The sequence below is a fragment of the Colius striatus genome, chromosome 1, assembly GCF_028858725.1.
Source record: "Colius striatus isolate bColStr4 chromosome 1, bColStr4.1.hap1, whole genome shotgun sequence".
Taxonomy (NCBI): Eukaryota; Metazoa; Chordata; class Aves; order Coliiformes; family Coliidae; genus Colius; species Colius striatus.
Window position 1 is genome coordinate 66,920,755 of NC_084759.1, and position 22,454 is coordinate 66,943,208.

General features: G+C 37.7%; 1 protein-coding gene across 1 annotated transcript in view; it reads right to left on the reverse strand.

Moving 5' to 3' along the window:
- The window catches only part of TMEM131 (transmembrane protein 131), a 96,594-nt gene that overhangs the window by 69,488 nt on the left and 4,652 nt on the right, over positions 1-22,454 (reverse strand). The window contains exon 2 of the mRNA XM_061998021.1: positions 8,131-8,192. Coding sequence (XP_061854005.1) covers positions 8,131-8,192 — 62 coding nt within the window. The remainder of the gene's footprint in view (positions 1-8,130; positions 8,193-22,454) is intronic.

A 22,454-nucleotide genomic window follows, 5' to 3' on the forward strand; every position in this document is an offset into this window, starting at 1 on the left:
GCCAGAAAACCAGAACAAAAAAAAATACCTCCCAAGAAACCCAACCAATAACAACAGAAAAGGTTCATTTTAATGTCTCATCAGTTTGTTATAATAGCTATTCTCCACTTCTCGGTAAGAGGTCATATTACCTAGCACTACATTCAGTCATCTAAACATAGGCATCTGCCGCCACTTGAGATTAACGTCCTATGGCAATCTGCCTGGTCTCAGATTGACATCCAGAAGGGCACACAGTTTCCTCTGTGCCCCATGCCATATCTGCTAGGTCCATGTAGATGTCTGGGACAGCCCAGGGTATCTCAAGTAACACTGGTTACCTATGTTTAGGCAACCAAAGTAAAGTCATAAAGTCTTAGGTAAGGATGGTGCTGGGGGTGGGGTGCAAAGCAGGGAGGCTCGATACCTGAGGTTTTTGGACATCAAGTAAACGCCTTTAATGTTAACAAAATTCTCAATAATAAAAGTTTTCTGCATTCCTATACAAGAGTATGTACACCAATTTAAAATACTCTTTCAGTCTGAAAGATTCTTTCAGAACATTCCACATATTGTTTTTTACAGTACGGCTGGTTTCCTCTCACGGGAAAAGCTCCATGCTGTTTGAAACTAAATGCTGAGACAGCTACAAAATCAATACCTGGATGGCAGCTTAAATCTTCATTGCTGCATTCATGAGCTCTATGCTAATAAGTAGGATGATCAAAAGAAATGTAATTAATGATGAATATCTTGCTTAAGGTAATGAAAAAAATGAATGCTGTAATCTGAAAGGGAGCTCAAAGTTGACTGAAATGAGTCATTCTGGCTATACTTTCACATGTACAAACTCTTTATAAGGAAAGAAAATTATCAGCTGACTTTAGCTGATACAACACATACTATTGACATTGGCTTGCAATATTTATTTGTTTAGCATCAACTACTTCTTTTTAAACTAAATCATGGGGACAGCAATTCTTCCTGTATAAGAATAAACAGGAGGGCTTGGGTTTTTCTCCTGAGCAGCAGAAAGACTTCAGCTGCTCACAAGCAATGGCTGAGATGGTCTTACACACATAGGAAGGAAGCCTCTGTTCATGACCCTTGCTCAGGGAAGGTCTAGAAAGTGCAGGTCACTCAGAGCTTTGGGCCATAAAATTCTGGCTATGTCCAGAATACTGATGATAATTTTAGAAATTCATTAAGTAACCTGCTCCCGTGTTTGATAATTCTTAAATTTAAAAATGGGGCTTTTTTTTTCTTACACAAGATTGGAATGGCCCATCCTGAAAATTCCATGCAAAGCTTCACATCCTCCCACTCTGCACAATGAAGTTAGCTCTTGCCAGCTCTTACACTGCCCACAGCAATTAGGTTTTCCTCTTGGTCTTCTCTTAGAATCATAGAATGGTAGGGGTTGGAAGGGACCTTTAGAGGTCATCTAGTCCAAACCCCCTGCAGAAGCAGGTTCACCTAGATCAGGTCACACAAGAACACGTCCAGGCGGGTCTGGAAGACCTCCAAGGAAGGAGACTCCACAACCCCTCTGGGCAGCCTGTGCCAGGGCTCCCTCATCCTCACAGTTAAATAGTTTTTTCTTATGTTTAAGTGGAACTTTTTGTGTTCCAGCTTCATCCCATTACTCCTTGTCCTGTTGCTAGCTACAACAGAAAAAAGGGATGTCCCAACCTCCTGATACCTACCCTTTAGATATTTATAAATGTTAATAAGATCTCCCCTCAGTCTTCTCTTCTCCAGACTAAACAGCCCCAGTTCCCACAGCCTCTCCTCGTATGAAAGATGTTCCAGTCCCCTGATCATCTTGGTGGCCCTGTGCTGGACTCTCTCCAGAAGTTCCCTGTCCCTCTTGAGCTGAGGAGCCCAGAACTGGACACAGGACTCCAGATGAGGCCTCACCAGGGCAGAGTAGAGGGGGAGCAGAACGTCCCTTGACCTGCTGGCCACACTCTTCTTGATGCATCCCAGGATGCCATTGGCCTTCTTGGCCACAAGGGCACATTGCTGGCTCATGGTTAGTTTATTATCAATCAGGACTCCCAGGTCTCTCTCTGCAGAGCTGCTCTTCAGCAGTTCAACCTCCAGCCTGTACTGGTGTATGGGGTTGTTCCTTCCCAGATACAGGTCTCTGCACTTGTCCTTGTTGAATCTCATGAGGTTCCTCGCTGCCCAACTCTCAAGCCGGTCAAGATCCCGCTGAATCAGCTTTCTGGGGAATCAGCCAGTCCTCCTAGTTTGGTGTCATCAGTGAACTTGCTGAGGGTACTCGCTGTCCCCTCATCCATGTCGTTGATGAAGATGTTGAACAAGACCGGCCCCAGAACTGATCCCTGTGGAACTCCACTGGCCACAGGCCTCCAACTCGACTCTGTGCCATTGATCACCACCCTCTGGGCTCTGTCATTCAGCCAGCTCTCGATCCACCTCACTGTTCACTCATCCAAGCCACACTGCTTGATCTTTCTGATGAGGTTGTTATGGGAGACAGTGTCAAAAGCCTTGCTGAAGTCAAGACAGACGACATCTTCTAAACACCTAAGAACCATATCCTAACATGAGAACCACTCCAGCTTCCTGGTTATTCTGGTATTCCTCTGCTGTGCTTGGTAGTTTGTCAGCACCCTCCTTGTACCGAGTAGTCCAGACTGGATACATTACTCCAGCTGCAGCCCCAAAAGTGCTTATGGTGGGGGGGGGGGGGAAGAAATAAATCGCACCTCTTGTGTTCTAGCTCCACAGTTGTTCATACTGTTCAGTAATCTGGCAGCCTCGTTTGATACAAAGGCACATGGCTAATTTATGCTTAATTTGCTGTCTACAAGGATGCCTCAAGTCTTTTTTACAGTGTTGCTGTCTAGTCAGTCACTGCCCAACCTGTCCTGTTACACATGGTTATTGTCTCCCAGGGGCAGAACTTGCATTTGACTTAGCTGAATGTCATCAATTTCCTGTTTGCCTGTCAAAGTCCCCCTGAATAGCAGCCTTGCCTTCCAGTCTATTAACTACTTCGCCCAATTTTGTAGCATGTGCAAGCTTATGGAGAGTACTCTCTATATTGTCATCCAGACCGATAATGAAGACCTTAAGCAATACTGTCCTCCCCATCAAGCTACATCATGGCTAACTGACTCCAGGTGAGCTTTGTACTGTAGGGTACACGAACCAAGGTCAGTGGTATTTATTGCCTGCTTACATGGTCTGTATCTTAGCAGTCTGGTTATATCAATATCAGTGAGCATCATAGCCAAAACTTTTTAAAGGTGAAAATTTGAGGTAATTAAAAAAATGCATTTAAACTTTACACTCTGAAAAATGCTATCACTGATACGCCAGAACTGAATGGCTGCCACTTCTGTTAAGATACTTCTTTACCATGCCACAGATCCTGCAGAAAATCATGTAGAATGATTTCCTACTAAAATCAGCATTACTGATTCCACACATGTAACTCAGTCCCATAGCTTCCTTGTTGCAAATCCAGCACAAGTCATGTTAAGGTTCTGTCTGCTTGACATTTAAGACCATTGCAGCTCTCATTACTGAAGGTAGCAAGTAGGTATTAATTGTAACTACATAAGTTTTCTCACGAGAAATAGAATCATCTGGGAAGCAGTCCTTTATAAACTATAAAAGCAAACAAAAACTTTGTTCTGAAAAATAAATTTTGTTTCATAGTTCACTTTTCAAAATAAGGTCCTCAAAAAGTGAGACAGTACGTTGGCTTAACATGAAAGGATAAACTATTAAAAGTAACAGTTGTAGTTTACTTCAGCACTCCTAGTATTTGCAGGTGACATCACTATCAGGGTCTTGAAGCATTTGTCACGTTTGGAAAACGCTTCAAATAATTAGGACACAGAGGAGATGGTCTGACACTGATAAGCCCAAGTTCAGATGAAGGAAAGCTCAAATGTAAAACTAGGAGTAACTAAGTAGTAGCACTAAAGATAATGTGTCTGGAGTGCATACTGAAATATACATTATATGAGCAAACTAAATACTGGCAAAAACTTACAACTTATTTTGGAATTATTACAGCAAGTATTATTACACAGGGAAACAATTACTCCAACTTTTCTCAAAATCTCAGAGTACTAATGGCCCAATGAAATGTTACATTTCAAGTAGTGTGTACACAAATAAAAATCCAGTAAAGAAAGTTACAGGTTTGTCGGGCTTTTGTTTTTTTAAAATTTCATTGAAGAAACTATACTTGACTCCTAATACAAAATTATCATTATGAAGAGGGAAAAAAAAAATCAACTGAATATATACTGGAGAAAAGAAAAAGCTGTAAAACCAGCTTAAGTATGAAACAAGTATTAAGGAAACTTGTGAAAGTTACTTCTCTGGCGGTTTTAAGAACTGCAGTGTAAAACAGAAGAGAGGGGTGTCCACGAAATGAACAATGGACAAATAGCACTAAGTAAACTCTTACCCTACTTGCAGGATCTAAATAAATTATTTGAAAAGTTCAAAAGCTGTTGAGTAGTCCTTAAGGGGATTGATTCACATAAAAAAAGAGACAGAATTGGGAAATTCTCTCATTACTGTAATTTAATCCATGGGCAGAAGTAGCATAAATTTACTCAGATATAGACCTTTCATCTAAACATGTATGCTAAAGTATAAAATTCTCGCTTTTGCTCTGTTAAGGCAAAGGACAAAGCTACGGGATGTCGTACTTTTTAACCCATACACTGTACACCCCCACACAAAAACTATAATCTCTACTCCACTGCTGCTACCCATTAGCATGAAGTAATGAAATTTTCATTGCCAGTTTATTTTTAGTGAATGCTACAGTTTTCGTAATTAAAATATGTAAGGATTTACGCTCTTTCAACAAAAACTTTTAAGTCACCACTGTCAAATCCAGTTTTCCAACATATTGTGTTTCTTTTTTACAACTTTTACTGAAGTTTTAAAATGCAATTGAAGCACATCAGAAGTGTTTCACATACCAATAGTATGTAGTCCAAACAAGCACGCAAACCTGTATCAGTAGGTTAAGAGTGTAAGTGGAGGGAAAGGGCAAGAGCTCCTAATGATTAAATTACATAAGACTGTGTCCTCGTTTTCGCTGGGGTACGTTTTATCCCCATTTTGGACTTAGTGTGAGAATAATGTTGATAACACACTGATATTTCAGTATTGCTAATTAGCACTTATCTTAAATGAAGGTTTTTTTCAGTTTTCCAGACTGACGGGAAGCAGATGCAGAAGAAGCTGAAAGCAAGTATGGCCAGGACAGCTGACCCAAACTAGCCAAAGGGCTACTCCGTATTATAGGATGTTATGCCCAGTGGATAAACTGGGGGGAATTGGGGAAGGGCAGATCGCTGCTTGGGCAATCAGTTTGTGGATGGTGAGCAATTGCATTGTGCATCACTTGTCTTTTCTTGGTTGCATTTCTCTCTTCTTCTGTTACATTCATTTTCATTATAATTACTACTATTCTATTTTATTGTTATTATGTTTTATTTTAGGTATTACACTGTTCTTAACTCATGAGTTTTATTTTTTGGTCTGGGTTTTTTTTAATTCTACTCCCCATCTCATTGGGAGGAGGAAGAAGTGAGCGACTGCATGGTGCTCAGTCACTGTCTGGATTTTTTTTTTTTAATTAAAAAAACAAACAAACACCTGATGGTGAAATAACATTAGACAATACTGATTTATCACTATATCATCATATTTGTGCTGTAATGATGAATTAGCTACAATCAACACTTCTGAAAACTTCAGAGAGCCTGTAAGAGAAACATTCAGTGAGATTACAAGAGGTTTAAAACTTCAGTAACTGCTGTTTACAAGATGTAAATCCATTTTGACAATAATGTATTTGCTTTGGTTTTAGTTTTAATTGCAATAAGTAGTCACAAGAGGTCACCGTATTAATATCTACAGGAAAAAAAACCAAAAACAAAGTTGTAAGCTAGAGAAAACATGATGTATCATTCTGATTAAAAGGAACTGGTTTCACTTATGTCGATATTTTTGGCCCAAGAGCCACAAGCATAACATAAAACATATAAACCATTCATTAGAAATTTTGTCTCCCTTGCTTTGTTTTACATCAAATATTCATTAGTGTATTTGGATTGCATTTGGCTGCCACTTATACTAAGTGTTGCAAACAGTGCAACATCCAGAAGTGCTTGACTTTGTCCCACCATATTTAAACTAATTTCCCTGGCTCTCTTGAAATTTGCAAAAAGTTGGAATTATTAACATTCTGGTTTACTTTTCTATCTCTGTATGAATTACTGAGCTGGTTCACAGTACTTCCACTACTTTCCAGTCTTGAGAACTAGAGTGATTAATAGAGTGCTAAAATAAATAACATAAATTGGATCTTATAAATCTGAAATTAATTAGCTTTTTCTTAGAAACAAAACAAAACAAAAATACGGGGATAAATAACACCCAATGTGTTGTAACACAATCAAACAACACTCAAGATGTAGGTAAGCAAACTCAACTACGTCTATTTTATCCTAAAAATTGGGCCCATATCCATCTATCATTTTTATTAAAAACCTCTTGTCAAACAAAACATTCTAATAGAGCATGTAAAAGAAAAAAATTCTAAGCCTACTGATTTTCTTTTCTTTTGAAAGTTAAAGAAATAGTCAAAAGCTGCAATAATTGAGAGGGAAACCACTTTATGGAAAACTTCCATCATTCTACTCCACATGTTCAAAAACAAGCCTACATAAAGATCTGTTATGAGAATGTGTTTAGCAGATGACATCTAAACAACTGTTTAAGGAAGACTCCAGGGCTTTTTTGTTTGCTGTTTGTTTGGTGGGGAGGAGTTGTTGGGTTGGTTTGCTTTTAAATACAGCCTTTTTTGTCCCCAGTTTAGATCACAGAATCACAGAATCCTAAGGGTTGGAAGGGAACTCAAAAGATCATCTAGTCCAATCCCCCCTGCCAGAGCAGGACCACCTAGAGTAGGTCACACAGGAATGTGTCCAGGTGGGTTTTGAACATCTCCAGAGAAGGAGACTCAAGAATCCATCTGGGCAGCCAGTTCCAGTGCTCCATCACTCTCACTGGGGAGAAATTTTTCCTTGTGTTTCTTTGGAACCTCTTATGTTCCAGATTGTACCTGTTGCCCCTTGTCCTATCTTTAGATCTTATCCTTGTAAATTATAATCTTTAAATCTATAGTAAATAATTATTGATTTACATTAATGCCCAAGCAGTAGAAGGAGGGGAAAAAAAACCAACTCAACCCAACAAAAATTACAAACAGCTTGGGTAGGTGTGTGGAAAAGAAAACACACCTTCATAAATTTGAAATAAATATTATCACAAGCCTAGAACTATACAGGTTTACATTTGTTGACTTTTCTAAACCAGATAGGAGGTAGGAATTGTAAGTCAAACACTACACTGGTAACTAATCAAGTCAAATACAGTCACATGTTATATGTTCTAATCATTTAAGCAATGAATTGCTTACTTCTTTCTCCTATCCTCTCTGTCAACTGCCAGGAATCACCAGGGAATTTTAACAAAAAAAAAAAATTCTCAACATAAATACAATACACCAGATGCATGCATATGAAATTCTAGCCAATAGAACTTCATAACTACCCAAGCCATGTTGATATGCATTTCATCCAACCACACAATCATCATGCCAAAATACCAGCATATGCTCTTTAATTTTTCATCAGTTTTGACTCACACCAAAAACAAGCTGACAAGAATGGACACATTATACCTGAAAAATCCTTACTTGCAACAGCAATTACCTCACTGCAATAATATGAACTTTCTCTAAACCTAGTGGCAACTTGGTCCCAAGGACTGCCTTTAGATTTGAGAATCCTGCAATGCTTCCTAGTTCCTCTGTTTGTGCTGTCCATCCACAAGATGAGTCTTAAAGACACTAAGCATCCCCCACTTTCTCTGAGGGAGAAAAACCCTGGACAAATAGGGCAGACTGAATCCATGGTAAACTCCATCAGTTTCCCACCACAAAAAATCAGGGACTTTCTAAAGTTTGATGCTTGCTTATTTTAAAAAAACATCCACTCACCCATGAGTTTCAAAAAGTTATCAAAAAAAAAATCAAACAGTGCTAGTTCAGATGATTTACTGAACATTACATACCTGCAATAGGTCTCCTTCATCAAAACGTAGCATTTCTATTATGCCATCCGACTGGATGAAAGCTGCAAAGAAAAACAACAAAGTTACTTAAAAAACTCTCATTTTATCATGAAATTAAAAAGAGCAACTTAAACAGCTAAAATCTGTTGTGCCTCATTTTGTAGACAGAGCTATGACAAATGCAGAGTCAAACAAAATATCAAACACAAACTTCTGATGCTGATTTTCCCCTGAGAGCTCCAATTCCAAGATGTTCGTATTAACAAGTACCACACTTGGCAAATCAGCCTTTTGGCACTAAGACGTTTAACTTCAAAGAAAACTACTTCTAGGCTCCCTAAAAAAGACTGGCTATACCAAGCTAACTTGCTACTTCAACCAATACAACTGATTGGATAGCTAAACAAATGAGCTTAATACATCTAAGCTGACAAAGAATTCCAACATATACAAATGGAACTTCAGCTTCATTTGTATGTTGCACATCTGGAAAGCCTTGTACACACTGTTCCCTAATCCTCAGCATGGCAACAATGCTTTCCATCTTGACAGTAACAATAAAATACAAAACAGTTCAGAAGTGTTTGTACCATATGACTAAACTTGATGAAAGGTTCATGCCTCAGTCACATACAGCATCCTCAAACCAAGCATTCCTCCTCCACTCATTTCCTCTAAATGTTTGGTCAGGCGATTGTTCCTCAATTCTTCTCAAAATGTAGGGAATGCTACTTTCTTTTAAAGACAAAGAAATAAGGCCATTGCCCTTCCTGTAAAATATATTAATCTCTACAAAAATTAACATGAGTTAAAAAGGAAAGAAAAGTTCAAAGAGGTCTAAATTTTACTCCCCAAAAGACCATTCACACACACACAAAAAGCAGGTCTTCAGGATAAAATACAGTAACAACCTCAAACCAGAAAATTATATTTAAAAGAAAAAATCCTATAACTAATTTCTCCCCTACCCTAAAACCATATCTATATATTATATACACAAGGTACCTCAGAATTCTAAGTTAGCAATACAGGCTGAGAAAGTACCCCAGCTCATATGGAAGTGTGAAAATGGGGGGGGAGGTTGTGTTGGAGAAGAGAGAAGCTCAAATTACTAAAACCATGCATGCCCTGCAATTTTACCAATGGCATGCATAGCACCCACAGTCAAACCCACAATATCTTAGAATTTTTTTTCCCTTGTGTATTTAATATTGCCTTAATAACTTCTAAATCAATCAAAAGTCATGCAATCAAAGAACCAGGGCTTTGGTCCATCATTTGCATGGAAGAACTATACAAAACATAGGTCAAGAGATTAAAAAAGACAAAATTACAACAGCCTTTACACAGCTGTTACAGGATCAAGTCCTACAGCTTATGAGGATTTTGACTTCTAAAACTTAAATTACTGGAGTAATTACAAATCAACTGATATGGAAGGGAAAATCAGAACTTTTAACTTAGAATTAAATTACATCTTCTCATGTATTTTACTGTAAGTTCAACAAACATAATTTAATAAAAGAACTTATCAATGCAAGCACACCTTTCTAATAGTCAAAAGGAATTGCACCTCAGAGGCTGGGCAATACAAAGCACCTGACTGTGACATCAACTACAAACAAAAAATTTGTTAGAAGCCAGATTTTTATATCCAGAATCTAAGAACCAGTAAGAGTGCATTTCAGCAAATCACAAATTCTTAGTATTTTTCCTCAGGCCTTCTTCCCTGTTTTTAAATGACACACTGTAGGTACAAAGAGTAGAAAGCAGCAACAATTCTTCCACAAGGATAACACAGAGAGAAGCTCACAGAAACTAGCCAATGCTTTCCACCCAAGCAGCAGACCTTCTGTAAACTCCAAACACTCTCAGTCACTCTTCAGTTATTTCATCTTTGTTGTAACTTATAAACAAAGCAACAGATGTTACAGAACATTTTGAGCAGATGACACTGTTAAATAGAAATGCCATTCATCATTATATCATCTAAGAAACGTTTTCAAGAGAGCAGATGACAGTTAGTGCCAGGTGAAGTCAGATGCACTGCAAAGCTTGGCTGCTGGCCATTTCACAGCAGTCACATCTCAACAGACTGTGATAAAGATTCTGTGGTTACACCTTTGTTTTAGACTAACTTTCAAGCCTTTGTTTCTACTTTATCAGTTATTTCATCAAAGCAAGGAAAGCACAAGTAAGTAACTACACCTTCATGAGATGGAAGTTTGTTTTTGCAACTGACTTCTCAGACTTTCAATCCAAGATGAAGCAACCTGTCACCTCATTCAAATGAGGCAAAGCCAATTACATTTGAAAAAAGCTCCACTGACAAATGACAAAGAATCATCCAAACCCTTGTAAAAGCAGCTCTTGAACTGTCCAATATGGATCCCAGGGTGGACAAACACTTCTGCAAAATGAAATGTAGACTGTGCCCAAAAAGCAGAATGCTTCCTTCTGGGTATTTGCCCATTTCAGAACTAGAAGCAGTTGCTCACCATTTGCATTTATTTCTACTACCTGAGCTAAGTATGTTCAAACTTCTGCACATCCAAAAATAACATTTTCTGTCATTTTACAAACAGCAAGTTCATCACCAACAGATAATAGGTTATTACCAATACCAAAGGTCTCTGCAAGCAATTAAGCATGAGATCACTTGAGCACGCTTCATTAGGTGAACCATTCCCCATGTTACAAAGGAAGATGATTGTTTCTGCAGTCTCCAATGATTTCTCCTGAAAAACTTCTTCCCAAAGTCCACATTGAGAGCATCATGCTCCATTATCAGTCTAATACTGTAGCCAACATTTTAATATTATGGAACAGCAAACTGCAGCAAATTAAGAACTGCTGACTATGCGATTTTGGCTACCTCTGACACATGGCAGGCAACTTCTATGAGAGGGGCACAACATAACATTTGGGTTAGGAAGCATTTCAGCTGTTATGGCATGATCTGCCACGGAACAAATCAGCTGTAAAGAAGCCAAATTATACATTAGGAAAAGAGTTTCTTCCTGACCCTACAGGCAACAGAAGCCCTGAAGGCTGATTATAATAGTTATTACTCAAACTTTAAATGTTATTAGTATGTTCATAGCCCAATGAAGTAAAAAGAATAAAGATTCATATTCAGATATTTCAAGGCCAGAAGAATCAGTCTCCCCTCCTACTCATGTTTTCTCCTTAGAGATCTCACTCAAGTGAAAACCTTTACCCTTTCAAGCAATCCGCAAAAAGAAAACTTATCAGATTTATTATCAGAATCCGTGACAATTTCAGTCACTCTCACTACTAGGATATTAAGTGATTTCAAGGTCAACTTTTTCCAATTCTAGCTCGCATATCCTGGTTTCCTCTTTTCAGACAGTAGGTCACTATTAACAGAAGTTACATAAGCTGATAGCTAACACTAAAATTACTTTGTTTCCTGATTGTTTTCAATTTACAGCCTTTAAAATGCAACTTCTTTGCTTAAATCAGCTTTTCTATGAGAAACCCGTAAAATGTATCAGAAAAAGACTATGAATACAGGTCTTTCCACTTGCTCCAAAACACCTTTCTCTACAGAGAGTGTTTAGAAAATGGTAACACAAAAACCACCACCACAACCATAACCCCTGCCCCTATACCACAGCTTTCTGGAACAGTAAAAACACTATGTAGTCATTATTACCAGTACATTTCTAAATGCTTTCCCCTGCCCTTTCCAATAACATCACAGTGCTTGATGGTAAACACCTAAAGTAATAAAATCAGAAACACTGGCCTATAAAGACATTCATTTAAAACTCCTCAAAGCTTAAACAGCATCTTCTCATAAGTCAAAATCAATCGCAACCAAATTTTGCTCAAATACATTGCTATTTTAATGTCACCGAACCAAGCCTTTTATATTTCAGCTTAAAATATTAGAAGTACAGACCTGTAAAGCATCAAGTAACAATAAGAAAATTTTTAAAACCTAAACTTCTCCAAAGTAAACTAGAACTTAATATAAAAATCCCTTTATCTCACACCAGTCTTTAGATGTTCTTGAATTACACATAAGAGAATAAATTTGCATGCAATGCAAGACCAATCAGTATCTCCATGGTTCACAACAAGTTAAAGAGGCCTACCCTGACTGAGTGGCTTTGCAATTTTCTTCTTTCATTTAGACACTGTCAATTTCTTCAATTTCAACAGGAATGTATATCCTTGTAATCATTAATGTTAATTGTAATTATTACTATTCTGAAATATTACTTAGTTCTGGAACAACTACTCCATAACACAGTGCCTTCAATTATTTTAAATCATCATTATCTATCCTCTCACACGCTTCTAAGAACTGTTTTCTCCCTTAACTCTTGTCTAGACCATTTTTCTAACTTTCTTATAAGCTGTATTTACATAATTCAATGTCATCTAGCTATGAATTTTCTCCAAATTCTGAAAATAGGGCCTCAACTTACTACAATAGGGCCAGACCAATTATTTAAATCTCTCCTAACTTACACTACTTTCCCCCCCCCAAGTCCAGTTTCTAACTCTTTGTCTTAATAACTAAGCTCACCTCATGGTAACTGTAACCACATGAGCCAACTACCATGTACAAGATGTCATTCACTTCTGTCTATGTAAGTGTAACTACAGCATTTGTATCACTACTGGTTAAAGAAACACAACTAAAACTGGACAAGTCGGTTACATTAAAATATTAATTAAAAACTAAACATTTTTCCAACAGGCCTGAGGAACAGCCATCAGAGACGAGACCATAAGTATACCTAAAGTAATAAAGACCATATGCAAAAACAACTCACTTTGAAGTCTTTTTATACAGAAGTGGTTTTTTACTACTTATTAAAACTCCTTATTACCATTCTTCAAAGAGTCATCTTTGCCAGATTCTTATTTTCTATGTACATATTGAGGAGATGAAATAGAAACATTCCTAGATAATGCACTTCAATCATCACATGAAATAAAAAAGCAATATATTAAGCTAAATAACAAAAACATAGGAATTTCATTAAAAACTTCATTTCGTATTACAAAAAAACCTGTTTTTATGGCTTTACAGAGCACATACTCAAATTAAGTTCATATGCACTATCATATGCACAAATTAATATAAGCTAAACAGACACCAGATCACTTGTACCACAACACTTGAGCACATAACCTCAATTCCACGTCGAGGGGGGAAAAACAAAAAAGGTCAAATAACTTTCATTTGACAACACACTTTTTAGTGTATAGACTGTTACCTACCTCAATCTGCATATAAATTTTCACTAACTTACTCATGTCATTTCTGAATTTAGAGACAAGAGAAGCTTCTTTACACCCCAAGTCCCTTTCCTAGAAAGTGAGCTGTCTCATTCATCCATTCATTTCTCCCCACAGTTAAGGCTGATGCAGACTTTTAGGGATTCAGTGATCAATTCTGTTTCTAAAGCCAGCCGCAAATCAGAAGGTGATAGCACAATTCTGATTGAGAGCACAGGCCCCAGATAGGCAATGAAGCTACTGCTTAGGCTGAGAAAGAAAGAAAACTGTGTCTCTGTCCTGAAGACATGGTTCACCTATCTGACTCACAACATTTGTTTTACACTTCAGGAGATGGTGAAACTGCTTGAAGGCTCCTTTTATGGAGTTTGCACTGAATGTATACATTGTTTAATAGATATATGCTTGCAATAAAACTATGGAAACATATCTAGAAACAAAAAAGCTCACTGAAAGTAACACGTGCTACACAGCAGTCTGTTTTTGTTATTTTTCAAATAAAACTACTTTAGATAATTTATTTTAGATAATTACTTTTTTACCCATCTGGACATGTTCCTATGCGACCTGATCTAGGTGGACCTGCTTCTGCAGGGCGGGGGTTGGACTAGATGATCTCTAAAGGTCCCTTCCAACCCCTACCATTCTATGATTCTAGATGATTTTACACAGATAGAAACAAAGAATCACACATACCTTCATTCTCAGATGCTTATTCTATACTTTGCTTGTATTTCCACCATACAGAAATTTGCATTTTCACTCACTTCAGCTAGAGCAGATTTTTTTTTAACCTGACTTTCTTGCAGTAAGAGTTTAGAAGTTATCTACCATTGATAGTCTATTTAAAATGGTGGCAATAAATATCAAAAAACTTCACTTAAAAAAAATTAAATACATTTCAAGAAAATCAAGTACTACTTTTAAAATTGCCAGATGCTTTAAAATACTTATTAAAACATTTACTTTAAGTTGGTGCTTTCTTTTAAACATTTCAATAATTTCATTTATTCCTCCAAAGACATTTAATTGCTGGCTCTGAAGTGCTTCTCAGGAAATAATATCCCTTTATGATTTTCATGAAGATTTTATAAGGGGGTATGAATGAGAGCACTTATTTTTTAATAAACTTTTGGGGAAAAAAAAGGAAATAATTCTCTCATCTACAGAAAGACTTTAGCACAGGGAAAAAAATAGAAGAAAGTTAAGGAAAAACATAATATCTGCAAGTAGCATCTTTCATCTGGCTTTGGGACACACAGATTATCATAGAATCATAGAATGGTAGGGGTTGGAAGGGATCTTTAGAGATCATCTAGTCCAACCCCCCTGCAGAAGCAGGTTCACCTAGATCAGATCGCATAGGAACATGTCCAGGCAGGGCTTGAAGATCTCCAAGGAAGGAGAGTCCACAACTCCTCTGGGCAGCTTGTTCCACTGCTCTGTCATCCTCACAGTAAAAGAGTTTTTTCTTATATTTAAATGGAACTTCTTTCTAATGATGAAGATATTAAATATTTTTAAACTTCAATATGCTATATTAGGCTCTCTCTCTAGAAATTTGTCATTGTTGAGTTTATATAGACATAAAATCAATTGGAATTAGCTTAAAAAACAAGATAGTCTACCGTGCAACGAGAAAAAGAGAAAGCAGCCACCTTTCTAAACTATTCTTGGATCTTCACCTTGCTTCTGGTCTCAAATTTTGGATCAGAAACTTTCAATTATGATATTAAGTTTTACTGCTTGTGTAGCACTGCAAATTGAAGTATGCACAGATAATATGCACTTATTGGAATTCTATCCTTTTCAGCACATAGAAACATGTGTAGGTTACAAGGAATGACAATCTGTTCATAGATTCTGCAGCCTCAGGATAACAGTACACTAACTGACAATAGTTGTAACTATTACTATTAATGTCACCCTTCCAAACTTACACTCTTATGAAATTAGCTACTGAACAGACCCACAAAACAGCTTCACTCAGATAAATGGATTGTGCCAACACAGTGCAAATAATCTCTACACATAGAGCAAGAACTGTTCTCCACGCTACAGGAAAGAGGAAGGAGGATGGGATTTTCAGAGTTTCCAAATAAATCCACAAAACAGGAAGACAACAGCACCATCTCAATGTCTTCATGGCAATCAAATAAAAGCTACAGCTTATGCTTTGTGGTGGACATTCCCACTCCTACCTTGCTACCTGCCACAGAGGATGCTTTGTATCACTCAACCAATTTTATGACACAGAAACAGTGGCCTACCAAGTGACAGAGTGCTGCTCTCTTCCATGCCTCAGCCATCCTCCACTCCACTCACCCTTTTTTTTTTTCTTTCTTTAGTCCCTTATGGTGCTGGAACTGCAGGACAGAACACCAAGGGAACCTGGACAACACATTGATTTAGATTTTGCTGTATAACCCTTGCCACTTGGTTAAAACTAAACTACAAATGGAGGGAAGAATCACTGGGAGGGATGTGACTCTTACTCAAGTGTCCATTGGAAACAGCTATTAAACCTGGAAGACAAGTGAAAGAGCAGCAAGATAATGGTTAATCAGTTACTCTACAAAGTCTATAAATATAATGACAGAAGGTCAAGAAAAGGTAGGAAAAGTCTAATGTTAAAGCCCTAGTACTAAGGATGTGGCAGTAATGCTACTTATTGTTCAGCAAAGCAGACTGTTGATCTGCCATGTGGGAACATAGATCAGAAGGAAAAAGCTGTCTGCAACGTCTGATAAAGCCAGAAAATAAATGGGTGGAGAAGAACAACTGCAGAAAGTTTTAAAAGAAGATAAAACATAGGGCAAGAAAAATGAAGCAAAAACAAGGGAACTCCAGTTTTGGGGGAAAAGTCCAAAAACATTTTTAAGAAATTAAAGGTGCAAGTAGATATATGGAAATGAAATGCTTAAGTATATTTAACTAAAGAAATTCAATTCAGCTACCCAAAATACTTTGGAAGCAGTTACCCCTCAGAGGTAAATAAACAATCTCTTCTGATCAGACTCCTTCAGAAACTCTGAAATGACCTATGACCTAGGGTGACAGCCTCCACAACACAGATCAGAACTTCATCCAATAATTCCAAACCCTTAAGCTTAGTTACAGAATATATTTTGGAGAGACATCTAATTCCACTTTAAAGACTGCAACCACCCCACATGACCAAGCTGCCTCTTAACTAAGACAACAGTCAACTACCTTCACTCAAAAATACCTCTCCTTTCTACTTTTGACATGCTGAACACTGAGTCGCAACCAAAATATGCTCTCCTTTGATGGATTAAAAGCCCTTCAGCATTAGACTTTCTTCCTCTCAATACAAGCACTTTTAAATCACAATTAAATAGTGCTAAGTAATTTTTCTTTTAATTCAATTTCTGAGTTCCTTACTCTAATGTCTTTCTCCTTAGAGAAATTAAATTTAACCGAAGGAAGAATTTGTAGGGCCCATCAAGTACTGTAACTCTGATCAAATTTTCTCAAATAAACTGGAAGTTTGTTTCAGTTTTATCGCCATCAGATAAAGTACTGTAACCGAGCAACTTCACCTCTGAAGATTCAGTCTCTGACAATGCAAATTATCTCTTCTTCAGTATCACATATTATCAGGTTACTCCCAAGCCAAGGAATTTCTTCATCTTTCCATTATTTTGGAAGACACAGTTTAGCCAAAGCTAAATAGGCAGATTATGACCTGGTTAAGCTATATGAAAGGCAACTGACAAGCTATATGTTAATATAAAAATAGCTATATCATAACATAAAAGTTCCCCACACGCCTTCCTTATCATCTTATATTTATGAGAAACAATTTAGAGGGCAAGAAGTGCTTTCTATCATCCAATTAAGTAGCAGGACGCCTGAAGGCAAGGGTCTCGCTAGATAATAGTAATTCATGCCTATTGATGGCTCCACAGATTGAAGTTACATACAGATCCAGAATGCCAAAGTAAATATATTGAGAGGGAAATGGTTTCCAGTAAGGACGAAGTACTCTGTGTCCTCTGATACGAAAAAGGAACAGCCAAACTTGGTGACACTCAATATCCATATCTCTTAGTATTTTCTCAGATATACAACTTGCACAGATTTTTAAGTATTACTTTAATACATCTTGTATATTAACATGTCAACCGCAACCCAACTTATTGTCATACTACCAGCAGCTAGCAAAGATGGAAACTAACAGCTATGTTATATTTTGCATGAAATGTGGCACACAAATATTCCTGTTGAAACAAATTTTTGAAAAGAAAGAATGAAAACCATGGAACAAATAAAGCCTATATGATGCATGACTATAGAAACAAGAAACGGCTGATAGGGTCTTTTTTTTATTCTATGATCACATTTTTTTAGTGATGCAGCAACACATGAAACTCACTTCTACCTAAATTATACCTAAATCACTACTACTATAGCCCTGATTTCACCATGGAGTTACATGAAAACACAGAATTCTCCTGTCTTATAGGTACTGCCATCAGTTGTGACAAAGTTATCACAACTGCCGAACAAGTTTTTAAGATCACGGACACCCAAAACACAGAGAAATTCAGAATGGAATATGGACCTTAATATGTATCTAACTCAAACTTCTGCTACAGCACTGTGAATGCTGAATTTGAACAATGTTGTGTAGACTTTTGTTTAGTTGGTCCTTGAAAACCTCCAAGCTCTGAGATTCCACAACCTCTCTAGGAAGTCTATTTCAATGCGTGAGTGTTCTCACGGTAAAATATGTTCTCATTTCATCAAGACAGAACATTGTGGTGATCCTGACTGGAAGATCATAATATATCAAGGAGTCAGTGATCCATACAAGAGCTAACCTTAGCAGGCCCATGCCCGTGCTGTGCTGCATGTACGGGCTGGCTTTCAGGCCTGTGCTGTGCTGCACAAAACCGCTGGCTGCAGGATGAGCTCAGCCTGCTCACTCTAACAGAGGAGCCTGCAGGCAGTTCTCACTTGGTATCAGCAATTATGCCACCTGGATGTCCTTGCACTTTATCTAAAAGTGCAGCTAGAAGTTCTCCTGTGAACATCCTTTCTGCTTGATAGTAGAAATAATGAATAGAGTTGTTTTGTTGTAAGCAAATCAAACAATAGCTCGAAGGATCAACATGGGGTAACCTTTTCTGTGAGCAGGGTCTGCAAAATATATTGCATGTGAACTGAAGACCTGTTTGATGCTGCCCAACTCAAGAGTTCCCAGCATCAAAACAGATGTAAGATTATCTATACCACTGTCTCTTTATAGTGTTAGCTCTAACGAATAGCATTTTCAATAATATTTTACAATGTCTGAGTGCCTCTCTTACTCGGATCATCACAGAACAGCACTTGTTTCATTTTATCACCATTACCTCTCAGGCTCCTGCCATGCATCTCTATAAGGAGTCTGGCTCCATTTTCTTCATAACCTCTACTTTGACATTGGGAGGCTGCCACGAGGTCCTTCCAAAGTCTCATCTCCATGCAGCTTTGGGTCCCTCAGCCTTTCTTCACAGGTCACAGGCTTACTTACCGTCTTTGTGGCCTTTCAGTGGGACCATAGAGAGCAAAACTGGAGGCAGTGGTTTAGGAGTAGTCTATTAAGTACAAATGATTATTGCTGTTTACTCTGGTTTGGTCTAGTGGCTACACTCCTGTATGCTGACAGAGTACATTGCTGACTCAGGTACAGCATTTCCAGTTTGTATCCCCTGCAAGTGGTTATCCTGTCCCACATGAAGGACTTTTTTTTTTAATGAAAATCCTGTCAGCCTTTGCTCTGCCCTGTTTAGATCTCTACAAAATGCAGTCCTGCTCTTGAGCATACTGACTGCTCCCCAGATTTGGTACATTCCAACTCCAGATCAGTGACAAAGATATTAAGCAGGACCAGTCCCAGAATAGAGTCAGGAGGAATTCTCTGTAACCAGCCTCTAAGGTAGAACATGAACCATTGCTGTGAATGAACCAAAATCAAACATCTTGCAGTTCATCTAGTTGCCTGGATAGCTTTTATCATTATCTACAAATTCCACCTGCAAATATTTGTGCAGGATTATAGTGTAAATCATTGATTCTTTACGTTTTTTTCTGCATTGCCAAATTATTTCATATTTATTTACAGCTAAATTCCCTTAACATACTGTATCAACATCTCAAACAGGGGACCCAAAAAATCCCCCAGTGGATGCAGATGTCATGAAAAACAGACGATTTATTTACTCTCTCTCAGTATAATTATTTTCTATCATCTTCCATCTGAGCCAGACATTTGCAGCCTGCAGCTTACCTATTACAAAAATAAAGAAATTTCATAAGCCAGTCACACCAAACTATGCCGCAGCTATCCAATTTCACACTAAGGAAAGTGCCTTGAAATGTTTCCAACAAAGTATGGTTGTAGGGAAATCAGAAAGCTTTCCATTTCCAAAAGCTAAAATTCCCTCTTTAAAACTCTCCTCTCCGAGGACTTCTGTCAGCCACTTTTACTCTTTGCTACCATCCTCCTCCAAAAGGAACCCATTCTACTTCAGATCTATGGATCTAAGAAGGGAAGCTGATGAACAATGGGTATACAACAGGTTTAGTGGAAACAAGAGTTTCAAATTATTTCAATCAGTACCATGCTTGTCTACAACTTTGTCTCCTATTTACCATCACTCCCTCAAATGGTGATTTGATCTGTTTAACACCACTATTAGCTGTACTTCCTGACTTAAATAACTTCTACAAACCCTATAAGCAAGGCTTGTTTGACATGTAAGCTTAAGTAACTTTTAAAAGTCTGTGCACGTTCTATTACACCAAATTTGTACGGTCCAACATAGATCTAGATATTTAACTGAAAAAAAGAAATGAGATAAGACTTTAAGACATCATTAAGACAGATTGCTTTATGAAGAGTAGTTAATGTATACATCGATCAACTTTAAAAATCTAAGTATGTTGTACTACAGTCAGCTACACAGTTCTATTAAATAACACTTCATAACCTCATAAGGTACATAGTGAAAAGGAGCTGTTAGGTCCAGAGTCTCCTTTCCTGTACACTTCCTTCCATGAAATTTCATTCAGGTATCCTTAACACCAGTTCAATAAAGACACTAAGACTTCAGTTGTTCTTGGATCATGCCAAGCAGTAGAGAAGAGGTACTAAAAATGCCTCTCTGGTAGCCTTATTGAGAAGATAGATCTGGTAAGTGCAGCAGCAAAGTCTCAAACTAGAGGAAAGCTCCTCGATTTCTTTCTCTTTTTCTAAGAGCGGAATTACGTTACATTTAATTACATTACATTCCTTCAGCTCTCTGCTATTTCCCCATTACATCTGGCGTCTTTAAAAATGAGAAAGCACAAATGTGTGCAATCCTGCTTTAGTCCCTTAATACTCCAGAGCACAAGTTATCCAAGCCTGCTTATCAGAAAGTGTTAAAAAGAGGGTTTTTTTTAAAGGATTAAATGCAGATGCTGCATCACATCTTTGCTACAGTCATTAAATCACTATTCCATGTAAACAGTTCAGAAAATTGAAATACCCAACATTCCTGCATTACATGTTAAAATTTTACCAGTTGCCTGTAACAAACTCATATCTGATACAGGACTACTCTTTGCCTATGTTAACAACTTCAAGTCTCATGGTCATTGGTTCCTTCGGTTTCATATACCAGGCAACTATTTTCAGTTCACAAACTCCAGGAAATGGGAAAAGTGAAGTTGGTGGCAAGAATTATTGCCTTCATTATCTGGACTGTTTGTTAACAAACAGAAAAGTGGGTGACAGCAAACTAAGTTGAACTATGTTCCCATTTCCAAATTAACAAGCTAGTTAGTGAATGCCAAACAAGTCAATCACAAGGAAAGGCCATTCAAGCAATGCTCTGATACATTCCCTACGCAAGAAGAAATTCTGCATCCTCTACCTTGATATTTAACAATGCTGAAATATTAACACCTTTTTTTTTTTTTTAGAAAAAGGAAGTATTTTAAAAATAACTGTAGTTTAAATTCAAATTTGGTGACTACCACAGGGGAATGGACCGAATCACTTGCTTCCATAATAAGCACCTGGTACACTCACCTTTTTGAACTACAGGAGGCTGGAAGTAACCCCAGAGGCCTCTGTCTGGGCAGAGTGAGTCCAGTTACAGCATGCTGCTCGAGGCATCACCCCATCCAGTTCTAATACCCCCACTTACTTCAAATTTACTTCAAATGTTGTCAAACAAAAAAGACACCTTCTCACAGCTCCTGCTACACCCAGGTAAGTTCATGCTGCAGACTGACCAAGTCAGAAGCACCATACTGCATAGAGCAAGAGAAATAAAATGGATCTTTATTTACTTTATTCTTCCTTAACCCACAAACAAAGGAACAAACCAAACTGGTTCCAGCCTATGCTTAGGTCACACAACTTTTACTGTTGGTTATGCATGAATCACAACATCCACCATCCACTGTCAAAAATTCCCTTGTAATTTACAGAGTTTACAGTTTGAAAGATTCTTTCACCATGGAATCCTTACGAGTAGCAAAACTGGGTAGGTTTTGAAATAAAGTGACATACAGCAAATGTCACAAGCTTTACTGAAAATCAGCTGAAATTTTAACATGCACAAATGTATTCAAATGACTCAAAGTAAATCCATATTGCAATACTCGCAATAAATCACAAAAATCACAACTGGAAGCTTTAAATAAAAGTAATGCCTATAGACTTCTGCTGACTTTGGAGGAGCTTTATCACGTTAGGCAGTATACAAATGCAGAGTAAGTTCCTTCAAGAGTTTACAATACAAGGCCCTCAACTGCAGCACACTATCCTTCAATTGACCTTTACGGGTGAGGGTACCTTGCTCTGCCTCACACATGCAATATAACTGGACACTGGAGAGGGAGAAAGAGATGCATAGGAGAGAGGAGAAACCATTTTCAGATGATGCAGGTCATGAAGAACATGAGGTCTCAAGTTCCTGTCCATTGCACTACAGTTTTTCATGATTTTACTATGTTTCCCTCATACTGCTCATGATTTTGAT